This window comes from Lacerta agilis, chromosome 7 (genome assembly GCF_009819535.1).
Source record: "Lacerta agilis isolate rLacAgi1 chromosome 7, rLacAgi1.pri, whole genome shotgun sequence".
NCBI classification, from domain to species: domain Eukaryota; kingdom Metazoa; phylum Chordata; class Lepidosauria; order Squamata; family Lacertidae; genus Lacerta; species Lacerta agilis.
In genome coordinates, this window is record NC_046318.1 from 38,675,399 (window position 1) to 38,693,502 (window position 18,104).

Genomic DNA, 18,104 nt, shown 5'->3' on the forward strand with positions numbered 1-18,104 from the left:
AATTAGAAGAAGAGTAATTACAGCTGAAGACAAAGGAGTCTTTCTCTCTCTCTCTCCTCTTTTGTAGATCTGAATATGTCTAGCTCAACAGTCTTAGGAATATGTTAATGGTGTTAATTGAACCCAAGTGAACAAACAGCTTTATACTATATGATGAACAGTTATAATATCCAGTTCTTGATACAATTATTAAAATATCCACATTGCCTAGAGCAGTGTTTCTTAAACAGTGTACTGGGATCTGATAGTGGGTCTTGGACCATTTTCAGTGCCACAGCCTGCCCAGTGCTTCCTTACTTGCCTGCCCCTCTCTACTCTAGCCAGGCCACAGCACTTTAGTTGAACCAGTTACCAGCAACAGCAGCGCCTTGCATGTCGAGTGAAGGTGGCTGGGAGACAGAAAACTTCATGAATGGGGGAGAGAAGGAAAGTGGGTCTCTCTCGTTTGGGGAGAGAGATGTCGAAGGAAATGAGAACATAAGATAGAAGATTACTGTTTATTTATGTGTTCATTATATATAAACTAGGAATAAAAATGAGGGAGAAAGGATATCCTTGTGCAGGATGGCAGCGGAAGCATCCTGATCAGTTGGCAGGGGGAGATGAACAGCGAGTGGTGAGCCTGGCATTTTGTCATGTGATTTTAGTTTCAAGATGGCATTGGTGTCTGTGTTGGTGACTGAGGTGGTGAGTTCCCCATCATTTTCCCTAGAAAAAGCACTGAGGAAAGGTATAGGATGAAGAAGGGAATGTAAATGGAAGAGAGATGAAAGAAACTGGTGGTTGGGGGAGGGAGATAAAGTACAAGTTAAGTATGAAAGGTGTATGGAACTTTAAGAGAACTCTGAGGCAAAGAATTTAGAAATTTCCAAAGATAAATGAGATATCAGTAGAAAATGAACTGATTCTGATTTGTAGCTCAAAGGGACAGGGGTGTGTCTGTGTGGTGTGTGGATTTTTGCCTAAATCAGTCTAAAACAACCCGTGGGCCAATCTCCCCCTCCAGGTGTCCCATGAGGCCCACTTGTCAATCAGCTGATATCCCATATGACATCAGCCAATGGACAGAAGCACAGGGTTCAAGGAACTTTCATACACCCCACCTCTTCTGTTTGAGTATCAAAAAGGAGCATTGGGGGATGCCTGAAAGCCATTTCAAGAAGGTGCCCATTGCAAATATTGGCTACTTGCCTGCAGGCAATGTTTTCAAAATATAACTTTTTTTTCTCCCATTCTGATTGGGGAGTGGAGGGCTGGGATGGAGAAGCTGCCCTTCAAAAGCACTGCCTGCATGCTGGACTTCTCCCTTTTGTGCAGTTTTCATACAACCCCTTGACAAATTAGGCTCCTAGGGGAAGGGAAATAAGGGTCTAGCCTGCCATCCAGAAAAGATTCCCCACCCATACTCGGAAATCCACTTTGTAATAAATGATTTGAAACTAAGAGCTAATTGGAAAAGGCCATAGAACAGGTGTAGAGAGAGTGTGCATGTGTGTACACACACACACACACAAGAGCACTTAGATGCACATGCATAAATCTGATTTCTACAATAATTTAAACTTAAAAAAAAGAATTTCCTTTTACAGATTGTGTGAACTGACCCTTACCTTAAAGGTTCTATTCTGTCTAACTGTAGTCATTAACAGTAAATCAAACCACATATGTCAGCTGCTGCAAGAGCAAAATTTATGCTCTGTTACTGTGAGGCATCACCAAAGATCATAAAGATAACATTCTCATTTAATTCAAGTACTGAATTGCAAAGAATACCACAGTATCTGCCAATAAATTTCCCAAGCCCTCCAGGTAGTTTGGGATGAGATTTGCACCTAGTCAGTATTCATTGCTACAAAAGTTATACACAGAAGGTTCAGTGGCCTGGTCAAATAAAATGCTTCTGAAGATTAAAACAACATTCTGAAGTCATATCTGAAATGGATATGTTCTCTTTTAAGAGCAATTTTATAGGTAGAGAAAGTGAAATCTTATGTACCGCATAACTTTACATTGTACCTCCCCATATTTCTCTCCCCCCCGCCCCCATTTTATGAAGCATGTACTGAATTGACAACCTATGATTTGTAATTGGTTGGCAAATAAAAACGTGGAACCTTGGTATGAAACTGGTTTTCACACTTAAGGTTGGATCCAGACTAAGCTAGTCACACTTTCTCCCATTTAAATCAGTGGGGACCAAAGTGTAGCTAACTTGCTCTTCATCACCCTCGTGGTTTCTGTAAACCATGGCTTGGTGTGACATCTGAGCTGACAAACAGTGGTATCTATTTTTCAATGCAAGGCAAACAACAACTTAGAGGGAAGGTGGAGAGGATATTCACACAGTGCCTGACAATATGGCCCTCTCCTACATAAATCCCCATGTTCATCCTTTCTCCCCAGCCTGTCTCCCCACCCCACCCCTCCACTCCCTCCACAACATGTTTCTGTCCTTTAGGTGGTTTTCCTTTTCTTTTTAGGGAAGTTTTTAATGTTTGATATTGTTGTATTTGGTTTCTGTTGGAAGCCGCCCAGAGTGGCTGGGGAAATCCAGCCAGATGGGCGGGGTACAAATAATAAATATTATTATTATTATTATTATTAGAAGGTGTGGGGTTTTTGTTTGTTTGTTTTTTGCTACAGCTCTTAAAAGCATAGGGGTGGGGAACCTCCATCCCATGGGCCAATCTTACTTGTAGCATCAGCAGCACATCTCTTATTCCACTGGTTTCTGGCTGCCATGCTGGTTTCTTCACAATGTGCCAGTCTCTGTGGAGAGGAAAACAAGGTGGGCAGTTGGAAGCCTGTATAATGAAAGTTCTGCTTCTGCCGTTGCTGCCATTTCACAGCAGCAGAAAAACTTTTTGAAAGAAAGGTTCCTGGTGATTGTTAAGAACTCTGCTGCCCCCTTATGAGGTTGTGAGGGCAGGTAGCATCAGGCATCAGTGGCGCCACTGAAAGTAGTGGTAGCACCAACCACATGGCTCTTTTCTCAGCTTTACCCAGCAATGAGAGGGTAAACCAGGTGACCAGAGTTGCCACCATATAAATTTCCCCACAATACTGCTTGACCCTGACATAGACTCACCCTACAATGCCATGGTAGTGCCCAGCCCAGAGGCATTCTGGGGGAATCAAGATGATGGTGACTCTTCTTATTTCCTTCAATGTGGTATGTTAAAAATAAATAGATTGAAGAAATACCAGGGTCAGCTATGGTTGGCTTTCTTGGGTATTTGGAATTTTATATTTTCCCTACATATACTGGTTCTGTGCCTGATCAAATAAAAGCGTGGCAAAGTGGTTTGGGAATATTATCCAGGATTCTTGGAGGGAGGGGCGAGGAGAGTGGACAATGTTTGCAAGTTTGTTTGGAACACATTTTATTTCATTTCTAAGTGAAGATTAGTGCAAACAATGGTGGTTCATTTCAGATTCTTGGGATTCATGGTACCACTTCTGGTTTCTTCTTTATGTGACTTCTAAATTGGTAAATCATGGTTAGGCCAGATCATGGTTTTCAGACTCTCTTCAAACTGTGGTTTCAATTATAGTTTGGAAAAATGAAATGTGACATCTGCACTAATGAACCAGGTGACCATAAGTATTGTGACAGCATTTGTAGGACCTCAAAGGCTGGAAATTATCTCTGAAGTTAGACATTGCTGCAAGCCAATATCACCTGTGTTACACTTTGATCACATTACTGTGCACTCAGAAGTGGTGGGGCACACCTGTGAGAGTAAGCAAGGTAATATGTGCACCACAGCCTTCTCCACTACATAGTCCACTGGAAGAAACAAAGCCCAGCTAGTTCAGGTACAAAATCATGAAGAATAATGCAAAAATGTATCAAGATTTTCTTTATATTAAAATGTCAAGCTAGGTTTGAGTAATGGAATAAGAACTAACATGCATTTCCCCCTCTTTTAATTCTATACAGTGTCAAAGGGGCAGATGCTGGCAATGGGATCCGAATTTTTGTTCCTGATATTGGTATGTTCATTGCCAGCCTTACCATATGGCTTGTCTGCAGAAACATTGTTCAAAAAGCAGCGCAAGAGGATGCAGGACAGTATAACACACAGTTTGAAAATGAAGACATGGTATGTTTGTATATGCTCTATCCTATATTTTTAAATACCTCTTTTTCTTGGAGTGCAATTAAATTACAATTAAATAAAAGTTTTTTCAAAACACTGATTCCCCAAGAAAACCCAAGGGACAAAATATATAGTGTATTGATAGAGGACTTCCTAGTATCACCAAAAGATCAGGTTGCCATGATGTGAAAGATCTAACCTAAAGAATTGCTTTGGTCAATTTAGACTTACTCAGCTAGATAGTCCATCTGTATCAGGCAGCTTCTCATATTCCAGTGGTCCACATTGCCTGGCATTCATACTTATCCACCTGGTGCAAGGGTGAAGGAACATATGAAGATCAGGAGAGTATGCTATGTTGTCAATCACACTCTTAGCTGAGGGCATAACATTTTATCCCTAAGGTTTTTGAGAAATGGATGATGAGACCAGCTCCCAACCTAATCATTGGGAGCCTTTAAAGTTTGAAAAGGCCAAAAATGACATTATAGGAAGCATAAGTTGTGGTGTGGCAATGTGCATTAAGTATAATTAATTGGAAAATACTGCCTAAAATAGGAGAGATTGTTGTTTTAAGTAGGATCTCTTATTTCTAAAGTAGCTCAAAGCAATCTGCAGTGCAGCTGTCTGTACCAGGATTCATGTGGTTTTACATGAGGTTCTTCATATATACATGCCTTAAGCATTTACTGGTATTAAAATGGCAGGATATTGTTTAATGAAATCATTGCATTTTGACTTAGAATAAAGTTTACCTTTAAAATACTTTTTTGCGTCACAGTGGAGTTTCATTCAGTTTCACACATCAATTTTTAATAGGTAATTTAGGCAGTATTTCAATTTATGGAACTCTACTATAGTGTGGCATTTCGGTGAATGTGGGGGAAAGCAGTTGTGTAAATAAAAAGATATTCACATACTTCCATAAAACTCCTCAATGTAAGTATTTTTAAACAGGATTACATAAGCATGTTTCTTGGCTTCTGGGCAAACAAATAGCCCATAAAATGGAGCTTAAGGGGGCAGTCGCTAGCCTCATCCCTTCTGTGTGTGCTGCAGCTGTGCTCCCTATGAGAAGCTCTAATGCAGTTGAGGAAATGGCATGAGCTGGGCATGTGGTATGCATGTTAGCTGCCTTATGCCTGGTTCAGTGACCTGTTACCTCATGGCAGAAACTCAGCTGGACTCTTAAAACATATGCAGTTATAATGCAGGCACAGGAAACCTTCCAGCCATGGCCCAATTAGCCCTGCTAGAGGTCTGTGTTTTTCTCCACAACTGCCACCTGCCCCACTAGCTGAATTTAAGGTGGAATGTAGTATGCTTAACTCTTTATATCTCTGTGGGAAGAGAGTATCATAGGAAGGAGAATCATAATAGGTGAAGGGGGACAGGGAGGAAAGGGCCCACAAGATTGTCACAGGTAGCAGAAAGCAGAGCTGGGGAAAGACAATAAGGAGGTCAAGAAGGAAGAGGAAGCATAGTGCTAAAGTAGGCCTAGTGCTTTATATCCACTAATCCTACTTTAGCAAAGCCCTTTCATTCAATTTTATGAAAACCTATGTACGCTATATTCAAAATTTAATTTAAAAAACCCCCAGCATTTTTACTCTGTGTGTGTGTGTGTGTTTGGAATTGCAGCCCCCGTGACTGATTTAGCACAGCTTGAAAGGTATAAAACAATAATCAGTGAAGTAATTAGGCACATTTACACTTAGTTTTAAAGCAACTGTCCAGTATACATAGCATATCACTACAATTCCCACATTATAATATTTGTTTTCGCTTTAAGGAGGGAAGAGAGTACGGATAAGAGGAAAGAGTGAGACCGGAGTGGCGGGAAGAGGTGTGTTGTTAGAGGGGTGAGGGGTGGTGCCAGAGGAAGGCACTGCATCTCTGTTGTTCAAGGGCTATTGTCCATTAGATTCTTCAGGTGCCTCAGAAAGAGATTTGGGTTTTGGCAAGGCTTTGGGTGAAAAGGCCCTTCACTTACAGACAGCAATCAATAACCCCTTAGTAGATCTCATAACATCGCTGACAAGACATGATGGTGCTAGTTCCAAGCTCTCTGGTGGATGTTCAGTGGGAATATGTAGGTTTTCATCCCTAGTGCTTCATTGTAACCACAAGGAAAACATACATTTATCCAGAACATATATGAGCTGGACTAAAGGGAGTGGGCAAATTAGTGGACAGAAGAAATGCAGTCCTGCAATGAGCCAAGGGTGTGTTTTTAATTAGTATTGAATTATAAAGTTTTAAAATTCTACATGATCCTAGGCTGCTATCCAGTTCATTACCACTCTTAAATGGTTGCACATTTAGAGAAAGCTTGTCTGCAGGCCCTTTTTATTAGGGCTTAGACAATTTAAAGCAGGTGAATTCAGCTGGAGAAATGCCCAGACTGCAGGCTTTGTGAAGTACAATGTGATTCAAAAGGTGTAAAAGGTGAAAAAATCAAGAGAGAGAACATTTAACTTCACAGCTGTAAGCAAGAATTAAGATACTGATTTGGTGCAGATGTAGTATTAACTGTTGAATGGGTTTTGGAACAAAATTAGCTTTCTTTTACAGTCATATGGATAAATAGCCCAAATTAGTAAGAACCTTGAAATGAAGACAATTAATCGGATAAGATTTCATATCTTTAACTTTCTGTTGATCTTAACCAGTAATATGTGCTTTGTTTTGTATTGCAGTCTTACTTTTTAAGTTTATTCGTTAAAAGTTCCGCTCAGGGCAAAGTAGATATTTTGGCAGCACAACACATTGTCAGAATATGAGTCTTGCATATTTCCTATAAAGTTAAATCACAGCATAGATAGGTGGGAGAAGGCAGTGAATCCTTCTTTGCTTGCATGCTTCATCCCAAAATTACTTCTTTTTCTGTTGAGAGTTTCATTCTTGCCGAGGGAGACGAGGGGAGCAGACTTATTCATCAGCTGTGCTGAGAGACAAACTATCTTCAACTCTTCCTCAACATTCCCCTAGCAGCAGCAAATCTATCAAGCAGTCCAAACTATTTCCATCTCAGCTGGTCTTACTATGAACTGTATAGTGACCCTGGCCTATTGCAGGTCATGTATATAGGTGGGTTCTTTCCTTATGCTCCTAGATTTTTCTATTCTGCACCTAATTTGGGCTGCATTCCTGAATCCTTGCTGTTCTCATTGTGATTAGAATAGTGGCCTCACAGGTTCCTGGTTTTCTCTTGGTCTGTATACTTTTTATTTCATTTGGGAGTGGGCTATGTACTCCTCTTTGGTATTGAAACCATCAGTACAGCTCCACTGAATTCCATACATACCATTACAGCTTGAATGCAGTAGAGTGGGCAGTTACCCAATTCTGGAAGACACAGTTGTGTTATCATCATGTCTAGACTGCTTCTTAGAAAGAGAGCGATCTGTGAACAGGTCCAGATGTCATCTCAGTTTCACATCTTGGTATAATTGTCACATACAATATTCCAAATCCATTGATTGGGTAGTGTTTGTAGATGCTGAATTAGCCATCTCAAGGTTGTTGTTGTTTTTTATTAGCATATGATAGTAGTTTATTGTGGCCAGTTTTCCTATAAAAATTGCAACAGTTGATGATTACATGGATAATAATAGTAACAACAACAACATCCAAGTAGTCTGGATCAAATCATCATGTTCTCCAGTAAATGTGTTTGTGTTCACAAGTAAGTGTGAAAAGTTGATTCCATTTTACCATATACCTGTAAGGTTATGAAGCTTTTTGAAATTACCGTACTCCTATTTTATTGCAGGTAACATTCCAAAATGTGCACAGGGAATGATCTTTTACAGTTTAGGAATAGGAATAGGAATAGGAATAATTTATTATTGGCCAAGTACATTTTCCAACATACTTGGAATTTGTTTCGGCTACATTGCAATGTTAACATACAGACACTGTTCCTCTCACAATACAAAGAAGCAAAGAAACCCCACCCATATTTTACCCCCCCCCTTAAGCTATACAACTACGAATTTAACAATTTAATGGCACAAGGGGGAAAACTATTCTTGTGCCTGGCCGATTTTGTATATGAAGTCCTGTAGCGACGTCCAGATGGAAGTAAATCAAGCAGATGATGACCGGGATGTAAAGGATCTGCTACAATTCTCTCTGCAATCTTCCTAACTCGGCTAGCATAAATTGTCTCTATTGAAGGCAAGCTAACACCAATTACCCTTTCTGCAATTCTTACAGCTCGTTGGAGCTTTTTCTTGTCTCTCTTGGAGGCTGTACCGTACCAAGCTGTTATAGAATTACAGAGAACAGTTTCAATGATGCCTCTGTAGAATTGAATCAACACTTCCTGGGACAATTTAAATTTCCTTAGTTGACGCAGGAAATACAGCCTCTGGTGGACCTTTTTAATAATACTATTGATGTTGCTTGACCAATTTAAGTTATAAGAAATTATAGAGCCCAGGAACTTAAAGGACTCTACTATTACAACCATGTTACCAAGAATGGAAAGTGGTGGCAGAACGGAAGAGTGCCTTCTGAAATCAATTACCATTTCTACTGTCTTTTGGATATTTAGTACCAAATTATTTTCGGTGCACCACGAAACAAGATGGTCTACTTCCCGCCTATACACAGATTCATCGTCCTCCTGGATAAGCCCAATAACTGTTGTGTCATCAGCAAATTTCAAGATCTTAACCGATGGATCAGTATATGTGTATTTACCAGTATATGTGTGTCTAGCGCTGTGCACTGATGGACTCTAGTTTCTCCACCTTATTTATGGAGGAGCCATCTCCTGAATTTCATCAGAGGGAAAAGAATTTCTCCTAATGGTTTGTTGGGAAAGGAATTCACCATCAGCATCCCCCCCCCAAGGTTTTTTTCTCCTGTTGCTGCAAGTGGCAACAGCAGCAACTGTGCTGCAGACCAGCTGCCATTTTGCATCCTTCATAATGCCTGGGCTGTAGTGTAATTGCAGCATGGTGGCTGGTTTGGAAGGGAATAACAAAGGCCTCACACACACACAAATGTGTTAAGATTCTACAAAGCGGCTGCCTTCTTCCAGGAAGCTGACTAACTGAAAAATCTCAGAAATTTCCCCAAAAAAGTATATTCCAAGAAGTTTCAACTCAGCTATACATACTCCTGTGCAGAGAAGACGGTGAGGGAGTTCATATAATGCTCTTCCCCACGCACATTAATTTAGGTCAATAATATTTCAAAAAACAAAGATTTAAAAATTGTAGATAGGCACCAATCAAGCTTTGCTGTAAGGAAAGAAGTAAAATACTGAAATGGTTTAATATTGAAATTCTATTCCCCCCCCAAAAAAAAAACATATTAATGAGTTTCAAAAGAGTGTAGTTTTTTGTTTTGTTTTTGTTTTCACTTTGCCCTTCAGAAGCTGTTCTACTGAGTAAGGATGTGGAACTGATAAATATTGCATTTAGGTTTGGCATTGATGTATGCCCAGCATCCTATGGTTGCCCTTAATTGATTTGGGTTCTGAAATGAACATGCATTAGAGGCTCCTAATGCAGCATGCTGTTTGGGAGACTGCTCCTTCATTTGTGATTTACAACATTGCTGCTAAATTTGGGAGGAGAGGCGGGAATCGGCAAACAAAGCTGCACATGGAACTAGTATAAAAGGGCCTTTATGCTGGTTTAGAAATATCATATTCACTTCCATTCCCTATTATTTCTGTACAGTCAAAAAGTGGTGTGGGGGGAAAACACTGCCATGCTTGTGTCTAGCTTCTTTGGGAGTTATTTGGAAAGAGCCAAAGATTCTTTAAATGTTCTTCCTCTTTCAAGAGGGAGCTGATTATTCTCCTGCACCCGAAGGGCAGTGCTCGTCCGAGTCTGACAGTTTAGAATTTAAAAAGAGCTGTGGGTGGAAAAAGAGCAATCTTAATCTCTTTTTATTTAAATGGATGGTTAACCAAAGACAATAGCATACTGCTTTTTAAAGCATTTTCATTTTCATTTACTGTACTGACTTTTCTGAAAATGTGAATCGTTCATCTTGATGCCCAGAGCTGTTAAACTGTCTGCTGTTCAAGGCACCGGGCATTCTGTTGAAACACTTGCATGACAGTCATCATTGTCCTGCAGAATTCTACACCATGCGTACTATTTTCTGTTGAATTCTGCTGCTTTGTAAAACATTGTTATTATATAACAATTTAATAGAAAACGTTGCTTTCTATTAAAACAGTGTATCAATCTGGTGATTTGTTTAAAGCCATTTGTTTCAAAGGCATTTTTACATAGAATTCTTAAATGCATTTTAAAATCACCAGTTCAGCTGTCAACACTTTGTAAACTGTTAATAGGTGGACAGTAAGTACAAACTGTGCCTGAATTATTATTTGGTCTTGTGGCTATTTTTAAAAAAATTATAAACAGAAAAACAGAAACCTAAAACCCATTATCAAGGGTCAAGAATAATTTGCAAAGATCCAGTGCTCAACTTGTATCTGGAAGGAAATGCAATATCTTCAAAGAAGGCAATTTGTCTAACATGAATAAAGCAGATATCTTAAGGAAGCACCTGTATCCCTGAGAGAGCCTGTTGTGTAAGCTTACCAGTCCAGCTGTGAAAGCTCATGGAGTTAAAACAATTAGTATACTATGCTAGACTTTTTGTTTGATTGATTCATTGCAGACTGTAGTGGTTCAACCGATTCCAACAATAACATTGTTGACTCATTAAAATGTTAATGATGATAACAACCTATTTCTTCCAAGCAATCCAAGTTTTATTGTATGGTATGTTTATGGATGTCCTACTCATAGCACTCAGTACAACACAAGAATGGATTGCATGAATGGATTTTAATTCTCACCAGGGCAGCTTGCTGGTGCATGTGTCAATGAGATCTGAGAGGCTATCTCAGCACATCAATGTTTATACTGTATCAGAGGAAACATTAAAAGCTGGATGTTAATAAAGCAGCCTCAAACATAACTAATGGACATTCTGGCTCTGAACACAGTAGTAGCAATCACAGCTGCTATAGAAGTAGTGATGCTTCCTGTCTGTACTTTATCTGCATTTGACAGGTTTTTTATTTATTTGTAATGTTGAGTTTCCAGGCTTACCTCAATGATTGAAGAACCAAATAATAAATTTAATGTTCTTTTTGCCATCTTGTACCCCAGTGCTGTGTAGAAAGACATATTTTGGCCACTTTAATTCAAAGAGCAACACTTCTACACATAGGTGAAATGAATCCATGTTATAATATCACTTAATAACTCTATAAAACAAGGGTAGGTTTTTTTTTGTTTTTTTGGGAAGGGTTTTGTTAATATCAAACAATGTCTCTGATCTACTTCATGGGAGCTGCACAATAGAATTTGGAGTCACCCAGAAATATCCTTCTTTGTGGCATTGTTCTCTGCCAGATGCACTTGCCTTATATCCCTCTTTTTTATTTGTTTGTGCTCTAGATAATGTGGCCTAACGTAATAGTAAGTAGTATCCATATGGCATGGACTAAATAACAGCTCAGTATATTAGGGTCAGAATTAAGAGGCTCTTCCTACTATAAGAGAAAGTGTGGGGCATCTAATAGGTGAAAGGAGAGGCAAAGAGAGGAAGGATTTGGGTAAAAGACAGAAATGGACATGTAAGATGGGTTTGGAAAATGCCCCAAACAGAAGTGGGAAATAGATGCCTATTACACACACATATGTATACATACACACTGAATCAATTTCACATTTATATTTTGTGTTTTTTTGGGTATATATTTCCCATTTACATGTCTTTGTACAATTTTGAGGAGTGATATAGAGAATGATTAATTATGTGTTTCCCTGTTGGGCAACCTCTGAGTAGCTATTTGGGGCAGCACTAATGAAAGAGCCCTGGGTGTTGCAGGGGTCAAAGCATGGACAGAGGAAGGCTGTTGCTTTCCAGAGGTGCCTCAAGGAAAAAACTAACTAACTAAACTATCAGAGCATCTCAATAGCAGAACCTACTAGCAAGTACCAGTAGTGATAATGTCAGCAAGTACCAGTAGTGATAATGTCATGATACTTGGATGGTGGAATTGCAACAAAGTTGGGGTTTTTGACAGACATGAAATTTGGGAGGCTAGCCGGGAACCCCAGCAGCAGACTAGGAGAATGAGACAGAATGGTGAAATGAAACAGAACGGATTTTTAGGAGTGAGGATATTTCCTGGATTCAGTTGAATTTGAACTGAATCCTGATACAAACCTGCTGAAGCTTCATTCCTTGGAGTCTGACAGCAGTAGTGCAACGTCTTTAGGTTGCTATGATTTAAATGACTTTAAAATACAATATTGCACATGCTCAGAGCTTTCATATTTTAATCTGGGTTGGTAAACTATATTTTGTTTGCCTTTTCCTCTAACATATCAAATGTAGAAGTTTTTATGAAACATCGTGTGGCAGTTACAGGATGGGAACAAAGAAACAAAACAACTTTAATTTGTGCTGAAATTATATATGTCTGATCTCTCTCTCTCTCTCTCTCTCTCTCTGTGTGTGTGTGTGTGTGTGTGTGTGTGTGTGTAGCATTAAACCATTAAGTCCAGGGTCTGGATAGTAGATAGAAAGGACTAAAGCTGCAAGCCAGTGTTGAGATTTGAAAGCAGCAAGTATAGCAAAAGAACATAATTCCTCATTTGTAATTTTCTCTTATTTTCAGAATGAAGGGGAGAGACTAGAGGCAGATGATGCATTAATATATGAAGACTTAGATGATGCAGAACATGGGGAAGAAGGATCTGAAGAAACCACAAAATTAAAACTACTGCGTAGAATTGCCTCAATAGCTTCAAAAGTGAAGGAGATTATTGGCAACATTATAACCACAGCTGGAAAAGTTGTTATTACGATTTTACTTGGTACAACAGGTGGGTTTTCCTCCTTTGAACAATTCCTCAAATCCCACAGGGATTTTTAGGCCTTCCATAGTTAAGGTAAATACATTGCTAATTTTATTTACATGAAAAAATAATTTTTGTTGCTTAATTTGTTATACAGTGGTACCTCAGGTTACAGGCGCTTCAGGTTACAGACTCTGCTAACCAGAAATATTACCTCGGGTTAAGAACTTTGCTTCAGGATGAGAACAGAAATCGGGTGGTGGCGGCGCGGCGGCAGCGGGAGGCCCCATTAGCTAAAGTGGTGCTTCAGGTTAAGAACAGTTTCAGGTTAAGAACGGACCTCCAGAACGAATTAAGTACTTAACCCGAGGTACTACTGTATTAGATAGTTGTAGAGCCATTACTTCTAGCATTTTAAAAGAACCTATTATAGACAAATTAAGTCTATTTAAGAAGTGAAATGTCATTAAATACTGTGGGTTTTTTTAAAATTTACCTTGGTGTTCACCTCATAGAGTGTATGTCTTTAAAAGCGAAGGATACCCAATAGAATATTTAATCTTTAAACTCAAGTGATAGTGACAGAACTGAATGCATATGTGCAGATATTCAATTCCCCCCCCCCCCATTTTCTGGTAACCTTTTCAGTTGACACATATAAATCATTCATATAAATGTGTTGGGGATTTTGTGGTCATGGGGGGAACCTATTGATATTAGTCCACAATCATGTTCTCACCTATTTTAATTAGATAATTAGTTCACATTTTGAGGTGGAATGAAATGTACTTACCATGAATAATTTTATCCAGCTACTTGCAGGTCTCCCAAAAACTTCAATAAAAGTAGAAAAAATGTATTTGATTTAAGTTACAGTGACCTTAGGGATTTTTTTTTAACAACTGAATTTTCAAAGAAGTTGATTTTTAGTCATCTTGTTTAGCTTTCACATTGTAGACATATCATGAGTAGAAAAGAGAATAATTGCCCTCCATTCATATTTTTCCTGTAGGAATGATGTTGCCATCGCTGACTTCAGCTGTGTATTTCTTTTTATTCTTGGGTTTGTGTACATGGTGGTCCTGTTGCCGAGTGTTTGATCCGCTGATATTCAGCTGTCTCTGTGTGTTAATGGCTATATTCAGTGCAGGCCACTTAATTGGACTTTACCTGTACCAGTTACAGTTTTTCCAGGAAATTATTCCACCAGATGACTTTTATGCCAGGTAGGATATTATCATCATTATTATTACTATTATTTATTTATTTGCATCTTTCAGTAAATGGGACTGTGACAAAAAAGCAGCAAAAGATTGAGTCACATTGTGTGAGATATGCAAAATGTATAAATGATGTAGTATACAGTGAAGTATTTGAAATTTATATGTTAAATGCTGAGGTAAAGAGACATACTTGGTTGTATCCAGTGGTTGTGCGAACGGGAGGCAGCTCCTGCAACTGATCTTCCCCTTCTTTCCCTGCAGCTGCCTGGACCCTCCTGAAAAGCATCTTCAGAGGGCCAGGGGTGCCTATGAAGCATTGTGGGCTGTGCTTTACAGGACTGCAGTGGGAGGGGGAAATTGCCTGAAAGTGAGGAGCAAGGTGGGGCCTAAGCAAATTTCTTACAGGAATTAGAAAATGTGTCTCTCATAGGAAAGTATGGTATCACCTGGGCAGATTCTCTGTGTTCAGCTACCGTTAAATTCTTCCTTACTTTCTTTGATTTTTCATGTTTTACATTTGTTGACACTTATCTGTCAAATTTTCTGTTTCTGTACTGTGGAAGTTGGCATTCTCAGCAGCAAGAAAGTGTTTTCATCTGTGAATTCCAGAAAGTGTGTGATGATATAAGTGCTTTGCTGCCATCTACAGGCCAGATTTTAAAAAAAAACACCCATAGACAATAGCACATATTTTGAAACAAAATAAAAAATAAAAAAATTCCTTCCAGTAGCACCTTAGAGACCAACTAAGTTTGTTCTTGGTATGAGCTTTCGTGTGCATGCACACTTCTTCAGATACACATATTTTAAAGTTGATCATTGTTCAATGGTCATTTGTATTTCACTTTTCAAAAAACAGCAGAAATCAATATGCAGAGAATATATCCTACTCTTTCAATGAGGTTTTTAAAAAGTACTTAATTTGTTTATATAAGAATGCATGGTGCAGTTTGTTCAATAATCTACATCTAGAATAAATGTCATTTAAAGCAACAGTAATGCTGCTAGTCTGCCTGTGTGTGTAGTAATAATAATAATAATAATAATAATAATAATAATAATAATAATAATTTTATTATTTGTGCCACGCCCATCTGGCCCAGTCCCTCTAGCCACTCTGGGCAGCTTCCAACAAATATTAAAATACATTAAAATATCACAGATTAAAAACTTCCCTAGACAGGGCTGCCTTCAGGTATTTTCTGAATGTCAAGCAGTTGCTTATCTCTTTGACCTCTGATGGGAGGGCGTTCCACAGGGCGGGTGCCACTACCGAGAAGGCCCTCTGCCTGGTTCCCTGGAGTTTTGTTTCTTGCAGTGAGGGAACTGCCAGAAGGCCCTCGGCGCTGGATCTCAGTGTCCGGGCTGAATGAATAGGGTTGGAGACGCTAGCTAGTATTTAGTAGGAGAAAGTAAGGTAATTATTATTATTTTTTTTAATAAGATTTTATTATTTTTCCATAAAACAAACAAAACAACATTAAACCTACATATATAAACACCATAAAAACATAATAGACAAGCAATAACCAAAAAAAATACAATAAAACCATATAACAAAACAAACTTATACAAACCTTACTAAATCCTTATCTCTGTTTCTAAACTTGTTTTAACTTCTTAGGGGGACTTCCCCTGGTCCCTCCTCTGTCTTCAAAAACCTATATACTTTTAAGGTAGCTTCATTTCTTTTCTCATTAACTTAAACTCAACATTCTAATATTTCTTAAAACTATCTAGACAAAAATATTCCTTAACTTATATTCTACATTTTATCATCTTCTTATACAAATAGGTCTATCCAATCAAATGTTATCTTCTTTGACATTTATAGCTCTACTTAGACTTCAAAGGCCGATTCTTTTATATATTTCTGCACAAACATTCAGACATTCATTTTAGCATGATTAACTAAATAGTCTTTAAATTTCTTCCAATCTTGTGACACCTTCTCCTCCCTCTGGTCTCGGACTCTGGCGGTAAGGTCTGCAAGCTCCATGTACTCCATCAATTTCATCTGCCATTCTTCAATAGTCGGTATCTCTTCGCCCTTCCAAGTTCTTGCCAATAGAATTCTAGCAGCTGTTGTGGCATACATAAAAAATACTCTGTCCTGACTGGGTATCTCCTCATTGGTCATGCTCAAGAGAAAAGCCTCTGGTTTCTTACAAAAGGTAATTTTCATTACCTTCTTAAGCTCATTATAAATCTTATCCCAGAAGGCCTTTACCCCTGAACACGACCACCACATGTGATAAAAAGTACCTTTTGACGATTTACATTTCCAACACACGTCCGACATTTTAGAATTCATTCTAGCTAGCTTAACTGGTGTCAGATACCATCTATATATCATTTTCATTACATTTTCTCTTAAACTATTACAAGCTGTGAAATTAATATCTTTCCTCCACAATCTCTCCCAGTCATCCATCATAATATTATGACCAACATCTTTTGCCCAATCTATCATTGTTGATTTAACCAACTCATCTTTAGTATGCCACTCTAGCAACAAATTGTACATCTTGGAAAGGTTTTTTGAGTTCGATTCAATCAGTTCTGTTTCCAGTTTTGATTTCTCCACCTGAAAACCAACTTTTTTATCTAGTTTAAAAGTCTCGTGTACTTGATGATATTGCAGCCAGTCAGGGACTTGACTTTTGACTTGATCATAGCTTTTCAGCTTAAATGAGTCCCCTTCTTGTTGCAATATGTCCATGTATCTCAACCATCTAGCAGACATATTTGGTCTCTTGTAGGCCTTAGCCTCCACTGGCGATATCCATCTAGGTGTCTTTCTCTCCAATAAGTCTTTATACCTAATCCAAACCTGATACAGAGATTTCCTAATTATATGACTCTTAAAAGTTCTGTGAATTTTAACTTTGTCATACCAAAGGTATGCATGCCAACCAAACATGTTATCATGTCCCTCCAAGTCCAACACATCTACATTCTCTAGTTTAAACCAATCTTTTAGCCAGCAAAAGGCAGCTGCTTCAAAATAAAGTTTTAAATCCGGCAGGGCAAAACCACCTCTCTCTTTGGAGTCTGTTAACACCTTAAACTTGATTCTCGGCTTTTTGCCCTGCCATATAAACTTCGATAAATCCCTTTGCCAAATCTTAAAGCAGTCCATCTTATCCAAAATTGGTATGGCTTGGAATAAAAACAGCATCCTTGGTAGAACATTCATTTTAATGGCAGCTATTCTTCCCATTAACGACAGTTTCAATCTTGTCCATATCTCCAAGTCTTTTTTTATCTCTATCCACAGCTTTTCATAATTGTCTTTGTACAGGTTCACATTTTTTGCTGTGAGATTGATACCTAGATATTTTACCGATTTAACAAAAGTGAGGCCAGTGCCCTCCTGTATTCTTTGTATCTGTTCTGCACTCATATTTTTACTTAAAACTTTGGTTTTCTGTTTGTTTAGTTTGAAGCCAGCTACACGTCCAAATTGTTCAATTAGTTCTAAGGCTTTGGGGACACTGCTTTCTGGTTCTTGTAGGGATAGCATCAGGTCATCTGCAAAGGCGCGTAATTTGTATTCCTTCTCTCCCACTCTGATTCCTTTTACGTGTTTCTCTTTTCGTAGCATGTTTAGAAGGACCTCCAGGACCGTTATAAATAATAAAGGGGAGATAGGGCACCCTTGTCTTGTTCCTTTTTGGACTTCAATTTCTTCCGATATCACGCCATTTATTATTATTTTAGCTCTTTGTTCAGTATAAATGGCTTTGATGCCATTTAAGAATCTTTCTCCAACTCCCATCTTTTCCAAATTCTTTTTCATAAACTTCCAAGATATTTTATCAAAAGCTTTCTCCGCATCAATAAACAATAGTGCTGCCTCAGTATTTATGTTTCTTTCCAGTTTTTCTAAAATATCCACAATAATTCTCGTATTATTGCTT

General features: G+C 38.5%; 1 protein-coding gene across 2 annotated transcripts in view; it reads left to right on the forward strand.

The window, feature by feature from the left end:
- PIEZO2 (piezo type mechanosensitive ion channel component 2) overlaps positions 1-18,104 on the forward strand; it is a 207,668-nt gene that overhangs the window by 102,566 nt on the left and 86,998 nt on the right. For both annotated transcript variants that reach the window (XR_004427021.1, XM_033154879.1), the window contains exons 5-7: positions 3,944-4,106; positions 12,778-12,985; positions 13,971-14,184. Coding sequence is in view for 1 of the 2 variants with exons in the window: in XM_033154879.1 (XP_033010770.1) it covers positions 3,944-4,106; positions 12,778-12,985; positions 13,971-14,184 (585 nt within the window). In the remaining variant the exon portion in view is untranslated. The remainder of the gene's footprint in view (positions 1-3,943; positions 4,107-12,777; positions 12,986-13,970; positions 14,185-18,104) is intronic.